At 38.9% G+C, this 13,085-nt stretch overlaps 3 protein-coding genes across 6 annotated transcripts in view; 2 read left to right on the top strand and 1 right to left on the bottom strand.

Annotated features, from left to right (window-relative positions):
* Positions 1-434: 434 nt before the first annotated feature.
* Positions 435-4,933, top strand: cunh1orf174 (chromosome unknown C1orf174 homolog). 2 transcript variants are annotated; one of them, XM_014020403.1, is made up of 5 exons: positions 435-530; positions 600-745; positions 2,821-2,892; positions 3,613-3,981; positions 4,212-4,933. In XM_014020403.1, the coding sequence occupies exons 2-5, from the start codon at positions 737-739 to the stop codon at positions 4,362-4,364; spliced, it is 603 nt and encodes a 200-aa protein (XP_013875857.1). In that variant the 5' UTR covers positions 435-530; positions 600-736; the 3' UTR covers positions 4,365-4,933. The 2 variants fall into 2 exon arrangements, 1 of the variants encoding a protein (XP_013875857.1); XR_001311203.1 differs by lacking the exon at positions 435-530 and having other exon boundaries at positions 536-745; positions 4,212-4,523; positions 4,618-4,933.
* A 2,328-nt stretch (positions 4,934-7,261) lies between these two features.
* On the bottom strand, positions 7,262-9,889 carry dffb (DNA fragmentation factor, beta polypeptide (caspase-activated DNase)). The gene is made up of 7 exons (XM_014020402.1): positions 9,748-9,889; positions 9,286-9,412; positions 9,027-9,212; positions 8,723-8,802; positions 8,450-8,623; positions 8,162-8,262; positions 7,262-8,064 (listed from the first exon to the last, which is right to left on the bottom strand). The coding sequence occupies exons 1-7, from the start codon at positions 9,868-9,870 to the stop codon at positions 7,815-7,817; spliced, it is 1,041 nt and encodes a 346-aa protein (XP_013875856.1). The 5' UTR covers positions 9,871-9,889; the 3' UTR covers positions 7,262-7,814.
* Positions 9,890-10,201: 312 nt separating this feature from the next.
* nphp4 (nephronophthisis 4) overlaps positions 10,202-13,085 on the top strand; it is a gene marked incomplete in the record, with an annotated part of 156,485 nt that continues 153,601 nt past the window's right edge. For 2 of the 3 annotated variants that reach the window (XM_014020399.1, XM_014020398.1), the window contains 2 exon segments: positions 10,368-10,675; positions 10,972-11,106. In XM_014020399.1, coding sequence (XP_013875853.1) covers positions 10,499-10,675; positions 10,972-11,106 — 312 coding nt within the window. 3 annotated transcript variants of the gene reach the window in all.

The raw sequence follows: 13,085 nt of genomic DNA, 5'->3' as shown, positions 1-13,085 counted from the left end.
CTTCTGAAGTCATAACATTTTCTGTCCCATTATTTACCTCGAACAGGTAAATAATAAGCAAATCAGTTTGTTTTTCATAACTGATACTGATATGAATATTTATATTTCTTATAACAGGTGGTTATATGATAAACCTACTGCAACTAAAAACCTGAAACTGAACTCTGGCGCCCTCCTGTGGGCATCTTGAAGAGTTACATCTTGTTTGCTCGCAGTCTGTCTGCTTCCTCCAATGACGCTAGCGTAATTTACACTTAAAACTTTATACTACTTTTAATGCATGTAAAAATAGCCTTAAGCTAATAGCTCGAACACGATGACACTTGTGATTCTGAAGAAAGCTTAAAAATTCCCTTAAAACTTGTGTGTTTTAAGTTAAAATACAAGTTTCACACAGCCAAGTTTTGACAACTTTTGGATTGGTATTCGCAGACGCCGTTGCTCTTTGTACGTAGTTGGCCAATGCTCGCATACAACGTAAAAAACGCTGAACCCCGTATTTACGTCGTCCACGTACGGTCAGCTTCCAGGTAAGTTAAAAAAAAAAAGTGGGGCAAAAACAGCGCAGGAACGTCATGGCCGCTGATTGAACTTCGCAGCAGGAAATACAAACACACACCCAGAAGACTCTGCGGTTGACAAACAGCGAGGAGACACCGCCGCCGTCACGGGTTGGACATTTTTTGTCCGTAACCAGCAGAAGCACGTCCATTACAAGAAGCTAGCGGCAAAAACGATGCGCAAGGTAAGTGCTCGGCTAACCGAAGCGACAAGACTCAGTTGAGTGAGTAAACCATTATCTTTAGGCTAATTAGCTATCGTCTATAAATACAGATACGTTTTAAAAACCGATATGGGCTTAATCTTATATGAAACACTCAATGATCTGGTCATTATAATGACAGAGCTCGAGGGTAGCCGAAAGCTAAGTTAGCCGCGTAATTTCTCATATTATAATGTATTCACATGAACGTGTTCAGATTTTGCTCTAGACTTGAGTCGTTTGTTTGTAATACGTGTCTAAAGTGACAATATCTGCCGAGATGAAGTTATTGGATCAGTTCAGAGGTTTAAGTTGCTCCTCGGGACAAAGAATACCATCTTTCTCTTATGTTGAAAATTTGACACGAGTGAACAGAAGCACCCGGTGCTTTTATTTTGTTGAATTTTAAACTACATGTAAGTCTAGAGGCTTTTTTTTTTTTTTTTTTAGAAAGTCAAATCCATTTAAAACATTGAGGTATAATTTTCATAAACTGGGCTTTAAAAGTTAAATCAATCTGAAGTGCCCAGAGTAATATGTTGAAAAAAAAAAAACCTGCCTAATCAATGGCATATTTTAACTATTGCTTCTTCTGCTTGTGCACATTTAAAAACATTATTTGCATAGTTTCTAACCATGTTTCATTTATCAAGTTATCATTTGCACACTTCATATTTTTTTGCACACGTTTAATATTTTTTTAGTAGAGCTGTCAATCAATTTGATGCACTTTGTCTTGAATATCATTTTTTCACCTTTGCAGCTAAATAATTTCAGGCTGGAATTATTAAGGATGTGGAATTCTATGAGACGATAGTTCCCATCATATTTTTTGTATTAAATAAAATATTGACTTAATGGAGACAAAGAGACAAGAATACATGGCTTGTTAATTAAAAAGTTATATATTTTTTTTTTTACAAAAAATAAAATGTCCACAACATTGCAGGGACGAGACAGATCTAAATAATATCGTGTCTGATTTGGTTTGTCAGTGTTCTAGTCATCATAACACAAGTCGTGTAACAGGAAGGCTGAATCACTCAGAGATCAGCATGACTTAACATCAAACTGTAAACAGATGTGCAGTAAAAACGGACAACTCTATGACACCTGCTGAGGACACTTTGGAGAGCCTTTCCACATCTTATAGTGAATCTTATTTTTCTTGCAACACAATGCCCTGGTCCTTATTTGGTTTGGAGAAGCAAATGTGGGCTAATAACAAACAGGACTTTGTTTATTTTAGGTTCTACGTTTCATTAACGTTTGTCTTCGATAAAATCACAAGTGTCTACCTGCATTAGTGTAGTGCCAACAACAGCTCATTTTAGATGGATCTTAGTGGCAAAATAACGTCACTTTTTGTTTTATTAGTTCTTCAGAGGTATTATGCACTTCTGAAACAAGAACAACATGAAAAATCAGGCTGTTTTAAAATCCTTAACAATAGCTTTTACACAGCAGATACACAGTTGTACAGTTTTGTTTTTATCTCAGAGGTTCAAGAAACATCTCAGAAATGTAAAAAAAAAAAAAAAAAAAAAACACTAAGACAACTATCGGAGGTTGACGGGAAGAAAGTGTCAGGCTCTGTCTTCAGCAGGAAGTCGTATTTGTTGTGTAAATATCAGGAGTCAGTCCTCACCACCATCCACGGACTTCACCTCACACATTTGTTTTTTCTCCTGAAGAAATCGGTGAATACGTAAAATAAAAAGGCGTGAGACGAATAATTAGTCTGGTGTTGACATTTCTTAGTGACATCCTTGCACTGCAAAAAGAAAAGCCACATATTCCTAAAGCATAATTTGAAAGCTGGTTCAAGTTTTATTTATTTATTTTTTTTGGGTGGGGGGTGCCCAATAAATGGAAGTTAATCTGGTCCTGCTCAGGGCAGAGAGCCTCTGTGAGGAGATTTAGCTAAATAGCTGCTTAGTAGAGCCCTGAGAACTGCTGCTACAGCTGACTGAACCTTTTTTTTTCCCACAAACTGGACGCTGTAATAAAATATTGCCTTAAGGGATTAAACAGCCTTCGGTGTGTTGCTGTTTCAGATGCCCGGGCAAGTTGGTAACTTGAAATCCAGAAAGAGGAAGAGGAGCTCCGAGACCAGGATGACTAAAAAGGTTTGTGTTTCATGTGTGCACGAGGCAGCATCTAGAAACAAAGGTTTACTTCACCTGTAAAAATGTAAATATAAAGACTGTAAACGTGTTAGCTTGGGCGCTAACATGAAAGCTAACAACTTTATGAAATGATGTGTTTTACAACTAGTCAGGGTTCGCTTTAAAATATTGTATTTCTGTGAAAAGTTGACTCTTAAAGTGCGTGTGACATCAAATTTTTGTAATAAATGTGAACGCGTTTTTGGAAAGAGAACATTGATAACATATTGCAAAACAAATTTCACGCCGTTGAGCTGAACAGTTGTTGAGATATTTGCGTGTGAAGAAACAGGAAGTGATGTCAAAGGGGAATATCTGGATGTAAACAGAGCAATGCTACAGTAATTAGAGAAGAATCTGTTTCTTTAGATTATTTTGAGTCACTATCAGAGTTGAAGGAGAGTTTAAATAAGATTGTTTCAATAAACAGAGACTAGAGTTTTTTTCTTAGAGTTCCCCTTTGATGTCACTTCCTGTTTCACTTTGCTGAGCCAAATTCAAGAGAAAATAGGCCAGTTATGAGACAAAATGGGTAAAATCATGTGTATTATGTTAAGTTTCTTAAATATAAATATGTTTTCTTTGACTTTGAAGTATAGGCGTGCCACAGGCCCTTTAACCAGACAGATGTGACTCACTGCTAACTGTGCTGCATCGCTCTGTTCCCACCGTCTGTCACAGATTTCCACTTTAGAAAGGAAATGTTCAAAAAGTCAGAGTGCGCAGTCAACGGCAGATGGCAGTTCAACAGCGTGGTCCGGTAAAACGGCCGATCCCGCCGAGAGGTTGTCTCGCATTGCCTGCGAATGTCACCAGTCGGCTGGCTGGAGGAAATGTTCGGCTTCACCGGAGCCTGGAGGACAGGACGGCAAAGAGAACGAGCGGAGGACGGAGGAGGACTTCAACAGCTGCCCAGCAAACGACACCTGGGACAAGCCAGAAACGGAGATCATGGATTGCGGGGAGAACTGTAAAAACCTGTTCCCAGACGATGACAGTAACCAGATCCTTCCTGTGGAGCAGTTCTTTGGAAACATGGAAATTGTACAGGTGAGATGGTTTTGTTATCTGTTACCATAAATTGTAGTAACAACATAAACAAAGCTTTGTGAGTGTAAACAGTCCGACTAAATCTGTGTTTTTTTCCACTTTTCCCTCCTCGGTTCAATAAGACGAAAACAAAATGAGTGAATTTAACTGTAAATGAAAGGAACAAATTTATTTATCTCAGCCTTCATGAGGATGATGAGTGGTTGGAATGATTTCCTCTTCTCCCGCAGGACTTACCTCAAAGATCATCAGCGGCTCCTTCTGGCGATCAAAGGAAGGACAGACGGCGACATTACTACGCACGGGAGGACAGCAATGAAGAAGCGGTGGGCTTCAGCGTCATACAGCGAGATGAAGAAAGCAGGCAGACAGCTCCATGTTGAAACGGGAAGCCAAACGATTAAATCCAACAACAGCAAAAAGAAAAACTTCGCACTTAGGAAAAAACTGACCAAAAGAAACTACCCATCAGATCCAGCATGTAGCTCTTCTCCTTTTGTTACATTCTCATCCGCGTCACATGAGAGATCATCGAAGATATGGTGAGAAAGCGGATGCTTGTTGTTAAATTTGGAAGTGTACAATTATTTCCTGTCCTTATCATGAACCCTTGCTTTTTTTTTTTCTAAAATCCAGCAAGGATCCGTCCCACTCTAAGGCTGCTTTCACGCTGCAGGCACGTGCAGCCCAAATCTGATTTTTCTTTTCCCGACCGTCTGAACGTGACAAATCAGATTGTTTTCAAATCCGACCCAGGCCTTTTGGTACTGAATCTGACAGTGACTGCAGTCTGAATGCTCCTGCCTCATTTCGTCTGACCTTTACATCTGTAAGGTGGAGGTGAGCGGATCAATCCTAGTATTTAGAGTATTGATACCAACCTCGAGCAGTTTAAATCTTGTAGCTCCACCTGTCTTCAGCTCCACAACAGAACCCAGTTGCTTCATCTTTGTTCTTTTATTTTTCCATGTCCCGGATAACCGAGGAGCCACAGAAACACATGATGGTAACGTTGCTCTCAGACCGTATCAACTCATTGGATCGATGCTTTGGTTTTAGCTGGTCGCTCCCGTTCCTAAAATAAAAAGCTGCACCAGAGCAGCCGACCAGAGGACGGCTAAAATGTACACCGCGAACTAAACAATCATGTCAGATTATTACTTAATCTGCTCTGATTGCACAATTTCAGAATCGACATGCTAACATGTAGCATCCATGCAGTGATGGGCACAATTCCCCTAAAGCACTAATAGGGGAACTAATTTCATGATTAGTGCTTTAGAGCTTTTGCTAAATTTGAAATTTATTAGTGGATTAGCACTTGCTAAATTAATTGTTTAAATTTAGAAGCACTAACTGAGGTCTAAAAATGTTATTGATCAACATTAATGTTAACAGCTGACGGTGAAAACTGTCAGACATTTTGTTTAAATGTGTGTCACTTATCCACCAGGTGACATATTGACAACATATGAACCCAAATACAGCTGAGGAATGTCAGTGATAAGTCTTAAGAGAGCAACATGGCAATATGTGACTCATGTTGTCTGTTGAAGAATGTTTCATGGGTTGACTGAGCTATTTTAGTGCTTTAGAATTAGCTTTTGCAAAAATTTTCAGTGAGTTAGTGCTTTAGAATTAGGGGACCTAAATATGTGAGTTAGCGTTTTAGGGCTAGTGGAACAAATTTTTAGATTAGTGCTGCCCACCACTGCGTCCATGTTTAGCTAATTCTGTAAACGGCGGGCTGAATGTGACATCATTTCCTGTGCCTGCGGGCCCGCATCGATGCCATGAGGGGTTCTTACTGGAATCTGGTGGAGTTTGCATTTAAAGTATAATGTGAATGTCCATAAAAAAAAGAAAACATATTTTTGCAAGAAAATCCAACTTGAGCATTACGACCTGCAGTGTGAACGTAGCCTCAGCGTCACAGAAGTGCTTGTTAAACTCTTTGGCTTAATTTAATCTCACGTCTCTCCTGGCTGAATGTAAACTTGTCGTGCCTGGAGGATTTAACCCCCGCACTTTATCTGGACACATCAAACCACACGAGGCTGGCTGGGGCACATATATATAGGACAAGTTGTATTACAAGCACCGGCTAATTTAGTTATCTGTGTAGAGCCGCTGCTCCTCCACATGGACAGGAGCCAGCTGAGGTGGTTTTGGCACCTGGTCAGGATTCCCACCAAAGGAGGATGACCCTGAAGAAATCCCAGGACGTGCTAGAGAGACCGTCTCTCTGCTGTTCTGGGAACACCTTGGAATCCAACAGGAAAAGGTGGCTGTTTTAAAGATGCATCAGTAGCTTGAACCACTGTACCACCGTGCTGCTCTTAAAGCTGTCAAAGGTTTCTGTATTCAGTTAGGTATGATATATTTATTGGAGGTTTTATCTCATTGTGATTTTAATATTTAAGGCCCTATGTTGGGTATTGTATCATTGTATAAACATACATTTAGGCTGCCTTTGAAAGAGATGTGACTTCAGTGGGACGTGCCTGGTTAAAGATTAAAGATACAGACTAGGAACCTTGTGATTCCAACGTCTACAGGGTTCACTGTTTGAGATGCCAACTTAGTCTATAAAAGTGCTTTGCTTCAATCATAGTGGCTAATAAAATACAAAGGTTACAAATCAGTAAAAGTACGTTTAGAATGACAGTCTGATCACGTGACGAGAACTGAACTTTTATTACAACATATTAAAGGCACAGTGTGTAGGATTTGTTGTTTTCAACGACATCTAGTGGTTGAATCATCCTCCCTGGTCCTCCCCCCACCCCCACCCCCCGCTTCCAAACGCAAAGGCATTGCTATGGTGTCTCTCAGGTGTCAAAAACCTTTGATAATTCCAACCGCGATGTCTACCAGCAGCTTCAGGGCTAGTGATGTTTCAAGCGGTAAGATTATGAGCTTTAATAAGTAAAATTATCCCAGCTACAATGACAGACAACAAATATTACTTTCATAGTACTGCAAATAAAACCATTTTTGACGCCGCCACCGCAGTTTGTCCTTCATGAGCCTTCGTAGACAAGATGGCGGCTGCCTGTAGTGGCGACCTGCAACCATGGAGATATAAACAGCTTTTTATAAAGGTAAAAATAATAAAACAAGRTCTTTGTCTGCAATGATTAGACATGTTTTTTATTATTGTCATTAGTGATTATCTCAATTTCGGAAAAAAAAATTGACAAAATCCTACACACTGTGCCTTTAAGATGTCATAAACATTATTCACCAAGTGTCTACAAATCACCCTCGAACTGGCAGCTTTTGAACACATCTGTTTATACACACAGACACACACCTTTTTATACACACAGACACACACCAGTGCAGCTAATCTTTTATAACAGCATCAGTTTGTAAATTACTATCAGGAGTACACTTTTTTTTTTCTGAGATAAAAACTTGGTTTGAAAGTAATTAGCGATGAACAGACTTGATTAGAAAACCATACCAGGCTAACAGTGATTGCACTAGATTTATTCCAACCTGTTGTACTTTAAATGTAGCTGGTTGTTCCGACAATTCATTAAATCGTGTATATATTGTACTGGCTTTTTATTTATGTGAACTATTTAACAGTATGCATCTTTGACTGACTGAATGTCTCATTTGTCAAGCAGTCTTTATAATCCATCTTTATATTTGACATTTCTGCCAAAATATATATATATATATATAAAAAAATAAATGTTTTTCATGATTACAAAGGTTGTGTAAGTGCACTGATTTTGCTTGTTTAAAAAAAAGCATGAAGCACATGGCAAGTTGACAGCTCATACAAAAAAATTAAAAAAATAAAATGAGGTGAAAAATATTTAAATCAAGCGCCTTTTCTTTCCTCTGGCTTTTTCTTTTGCTTCGTCTGCGTCACGTGCGGTCGTAAAGATCTTCTCGGTGTCGCACGTCAGATTGTGAGCTCCCTTCTTGTGGCAGACGATGTGAACTAGTTTCAGGTTTGCCCTGGTGAACAACATCTGGTAGAAGTAGTTGAGGTTGACATCGGTGCTCTGGCGATTCTGCAGGGCCTCCAGCAGAGCGGGTATAACGGTTCTCTTCTTTTCAATCCTGCAGGACATGTAAAATGAACAAAAAAAAAAAAGTCCCATCACGTAAAAATCCTAAAATTGTTTCATACAGCTGTTCTCAGCAGGTAAGTGTCGACCTGTGATCCAGATTCCAAGTGCTGAAGATGATCCTGGTCTCCCGGCTGCTGTAAGGGTTGATGGAGTGGAGCGACTGGCACATTTTCTTGTCAAATGATCCCTGAAGAGGGAGGGGGAGAAGAGGGATGAAGATGATCAAAAGCAGATCCATCTCTCTAAAACGGCCTTGAAGGCGTCACGATTTCGAGCCGACTGCACAACCGTGACTCTGCTTAAATTATACGTTGCCATGAGGGAAAAAGCCAGTAAGTACCGTACAGTTCTGTGATGATGATGAATTGTCATACCTGGCAGGTAAACCACCCTTCCCGGGTGCAGAGACGATCTGGCTCCTTTCCAGTCCTGTCAAAGTAGCTGCCGTTGTACTTGGCGTTTTTCAGCATCTCCAACAGGCACTTTGACGCTTTCAAAAACTCTGCTTTGACTTTTGCTTTCTGTATAGTTTTGGTTGCGTCGTCCACCTGAAAAAAAAAAGTAACACAAAACTGAAGAACATTTATGCCAAGTGTCTGAGCGAGGATTTGATAAAGAAAACAAACTGTTTGGTCTTAGAATTTTACCTCCTTCATGTAGCCTCGAATCCTGCTTTCACAGTTAAACTTCATGTAGGCAGACTTTGACTTGAATCGAGCATCAATACCTGGTTTTCAAAATAAAAGCTTCCAATGACCAGTTGAAGTTTCACATATCTTTAGTGGAACATTTGGAAATGACATGTATGATTTTCAGCTACAAGCTCTGTATAGAGAATAGGCTTGTTTATCTCATCTGTATTACAGAGGTTTGCTGCCTGCAGCCATCATCATCTGTTTGTTACCAAAATATCTCCTGGACAAAAATAAATATCAAATTACTGTACCGTACCAGTAAACCAGTCTTCATCATCCTCTCTGCTCTCCAGTTCAGACCTGTCCTCCAGGTTCTGTAGCAGGTCTGTCAGAATTTTACGCCTCTTAGGAGATTGTTCATCCGATAGAAGTCCCTTTGCTGCTTCAATGAGGGCGTCAGCATGCCGGTCCGTGTTCAGCAGCTGACCAATGTCACAAACAACTGAAGTGAAGCATAGAGGTGATGAGGGAGCTGCAACAAACAGGTAAAGAAAGCAGCACAGGTTTTTATGTACCTCCAGGCCAGGTCTGATCTTTGGACTGTAGAACCAGTTCACTGTTATCTGGCAGGGTGGGGAAGAAGTCCTCAGTCACTACTGTACCATCTTGATACAAACAAACACGAGCACCAGAGACAGGCAGCTGGAAGAGTAAAATAAAACACATAACATTGTTATTACACATTGCTACTTGTTATTTAGATTACGCTGAACTGCACGAAGAAAATATGTTAATTCCTTTTTTCCTACTGTCTGTAAACGCAACATCCAAACTTTGAAGATCGACTTTTTATAAACCAGTTTGTGTTTAATCTGTAAGCTTTGTTTTGTAACGGAGCTATTAATTGGAAAAGGCAGTCTTATGAAAGCATAAAATTTAATCCCAACAGTCACATTCATGTGTTTTAGTAAAGTAAAACACTGTCACAGACAGATGAAAGCGAAACGATCACTAAAAGCGTAAAACACGCAGCTCACCTGTAACAACTTACAGCCCTTTTTAACCAACTCCTTTAGATCTTTTGCTGCAACTCCATACTTTTTGTTTCCACTAAAGCCTCTTATTTTAACAGGTTTGTTTTTCACAAAATCTCCGAACATCTCACTGTTGTTGGTTTGTACATACCGCTTCCCCTTTTTCTTCTTCTTGAAAGTCAGCAACTCAGGTCTATTTGGTGCCCTCTGCTGGACAGTTTTCAAAATTGTTTTTCCTTGTGGTTATGGTGTTAACAATACCTTTTAAAAACCCGCCAAATGTGGTAAAAAGCAACCCGAATTTTAACAACCCACCCATAACTGTCCAGTGCTCAAAAGAAGCTCTAATGGGCGTAAACCAGCCCAGTCTGGCAACAAAAGAAATGACTATTACTATAGCAACCGACGCAGCACGATGGGACATACCAAGTGATGGGGGGGAGACATTTGGTCCAGCATTTGCAAAATAATAGTAAGACATTAATTCTTAAATATAATAATATTTTGTAAAATTACTTTGGTTCTAAAGCTAAGTGGATGTAGTCATACGTATATTTTACTTTTTAATATTTCCAATTAAACCGTTAGTTTCTTTTCCCACCCCTCTCTGAACGAAATCGTACGATTCAAATTCAATATGGCGGCCACGTGTTTGAAAATCTGAAGCGGATGCCCTCCCAAAAACACCAAATTAACTTCAACCGTCCCTTGTTTTCATGTAATGCATCGCTACATTTTGTCTTAACCACAAGATATGGTAAACACGGAAGACAGGTCCAGCTCGGGAGACCACTGGGAAGACGTGTTTAAGAGAAACCGTCTGGTTCCCCCGTCCCGTCAGTCAGTCCGACTAGCTGCGGAAAACCACTTCACCTCGTCCCTCGGCTTCCAGCTCCTCTTCAAGCACCTCACTGCACCTCACCTCCCGCAGGTGACTCCCTGTTGTTAACACTCACATGTAGAAACAGTTCTGTTCATGTTCTTAAACAGGCATATGTGATTCTTTCCCCTGTAATTCAGCCCCCGGTTCTTATAATAATAAAACATTTTTATTTTTTCCCCCAGAGTTTAGAATTTGTTTTTAAAACTCTAGGCGAGGTGCATTCCCAAACTATTATTATTAAGTTTTTGCCAAACTGGAAAACTGCCACCTTGTAAAACCCCAAATTGCTATTTATGGGTTAGAAGCAACTAAAGATCTCTGTCTTCCATTTTTATTTCTCACAGGAAATCTCAGCTGTGGAAGATATGACCTACCAGCTGCGAGTGACGCTTTTTGATAGGAAGCTCCAGCACTTCTTTGGGAAAACATGGATGAGTTCACCCCAAAAGATGACAAACAGCAAGATTTCTTTCAGCGAGGTAACACACTATCCACTTCAAGAAACACAAACAACCACAACTGCTCTTATTTACTGATTGTTGGGGCTGTGAGGCTCTATTATACACTCCTCTCATGCTGGTTTCATAAGCAGTGAGTCGATGATTATTTAACAAAATCAATCCTTATTCAAACACTAATTATGGTAATTTCAGCCATTATTTAATTAAATCCTACTCAAATGATTTACAAATCAGTAATCTTTAAATTAGCACTTATGATTGGTCTGTGTTCTGCTTTGCTCTTGAGAGTGTTATCAACCTAAACAAAACAAAACAAAGCACAAGTCTAAAGTGATTGTCATTCAGAGTTGCGTTCAAGGACATCTACGTTTTGAACTTGAAGTGCAGTTTTTCCTCACTATGTGTTGGTACAGACTTTAACCGAGTTAACAAATAGAATTTCTCAAAATAAAATGCACGTGCTGCAATATTTTTTGTTTCTAAATATGTAAACGCTCGTATGAACGAAAACGTTAAAATTCTGTATGGCTTTGGTGCCGTGCTTGTGGAATTTTCAAAACTTTTCACGTTTAGCTCACAAACAGGGAGGGCACAGAGTTCCTCATGGTGTTTAAAGGAAAAGTCACAAAGGAAGTAAGCCAAACTTTGATCATAGCTGAGAGTCATCCTCAACACATAACAGGACCTAAAATGCAAACAGATCATCACATCTTTTCTGTCCATCTAAGTTCTGATCGTTACATATCAACAAAAGGGAAAAGCAGCACAGCTCATTATATTTTTAACTTAATACTTTACAAGTTTTCTTATTTTCTTATTTTATTTATTTATGTTATTTACATTTATGTTCATTTTACCATTATTCTGGTCAGGTTAGTTTTGTTCTATTAAGTTTTAAACATTACTTGAATGATAACAGTGTCCTGCGTCCCGCTCACAGCTGCACATAGTTTGCTGCAGATTTGGAAACACCTTTGCAGTATGTTTCAAAAAAAATAAATAAATAAAGTATTCGCTTTATTTTCTGTGCTGTGTCTCTAACTTTTAATTTTTTTCATCGTTCTTCGCTTTTTACTGTAATCATCATTAGACAAAGTAAACAGAGACACCAGTTTTGTTGTCAAGCTGCGTGATGTCCTCGAAGTGCTTTGATGATGAAATTTTCTATAACTTATTGAAAACGTTAAACAGAATGTTGTGAAAATCAAAGATTTGGGATTCAAAAGATAAAATCAACTACTCAGATGTTAGAATGAGGTACAAGTTATTTTTAAAGGTGCTCGCCTGTTTAAACAATCGTCTTAATTGAAGCTTGGCTGCGTTGGTTGTTTGTACTGCACCCAAACCACAAAGCTCCACATTAGGGTTGGGCAAAATTGTCGCGAAAACTGTCAATTATATGCCACATTGCAATTACTGTAATTAGTGCCATGTTTTTTTATTAATGTTTTTATTTTAATCTGTTTTTTGTAGCACTTTGAGGTTTGGCATCAAATGAAATGTGCATTACAAATAAAATGTATTATTATTATTTTTATTATTATTATTATTATTATTATTATTATTATTATTATTATTAGTATTTTTGTGTGCGACACACTATCACTGTCAAGCTCGCATATGAGCCCAACAGTGGAAGGCAGCTAACGCTAACCCTACAAACTTGATGAATCACCTGAAACACCAACATAAACAGGGGCATGAGAAAAGTCAGAAAATGTGGACCAAAGTCACAACGTTGCTACATGCAAGTGCAAACTGTCATCTATTTATGGCCATATTATCGGCTAAATGCCACAATTAATCTATGGAGGACCAAACCTATCATTATTGGAAATAAATGTATAAATATATAACTGGCGTATTAAAATAAATTATAGGCTCCATAGTATGGAGGACCAAACCTATCATTATTGGAAATAAATGTATAAATATATAACTGGCGTATTAAAATAAATTATAGGGTCAAAAAGAAGTTTGACAAATAAATTATTGTG

Source organism: Austrofundulus limnaeus, unplaced genomic scaffold (genome assembly GCF_001266775.1).
Source record: "Austrofundulus limnaeus strain Quisiro unplaced genomic scaffold, Austrofundulus_limnaeus-1.0 Scaffold251, whole genome shotgun sequence".
Lineage (NCBI taxonomy): Eukaryota > Metazoa > Chordata > Actinopteri > Cyprinodontiformes > Rivulidae > Austrofundulus > Austrofundulus limnaeus.
Note: the sequence above shows the minus strand (reverse complement) of the source record. Positions and strands in the feature narration are given on the sequence as shown.

What these genes read in the sequence shown, in the direction of transcription:
- cunh1orf174 (XM_014020403.1), top strand. An exon ending in AGACCAGGATGACTAAAAAG is followed by an intron (nt 2,893 to 3,612) that starts GTTTGTGTTTCA and finishes CGTCTGTCACAG; the next exon opens with ATTTCCACTTTAGAAAGGAA. An exon ending in GAAACATGGAAATTGTACAG is followed by an intron (nt 3,982 to 4,211) that starts GTGAGATGGTTT and finishes CTTCTCCCGCAG; the next exon opens with GACTTACCTCAAAGATCATC.
- dffb (XM_014020402.1), bottom strand. Translation starts at nt 9,870, where the DNA reads ATGTTCGGAGATTTTGTGAAAAACAAACCTGTTAAAATAAGAGGCTTT. An exon ending in TTCGAGGCTACATGAAGGAG is followed by an intron (nt 8,624 to 8,722) that starts GTAAAATTCTAA and finishes TTTTTTTTTCAG; the next exon opens with GTGGACGACGCAACCAAAAC. An exon ending in ACTTGGAATCTGGATCACAG is followed by an intron (nt 8,065 to 8,161) that starts GTCGACACTTAC and finishes CATGTCCTGCAG; the next exon opens with GATTGAAAAGAAGAGAACCG.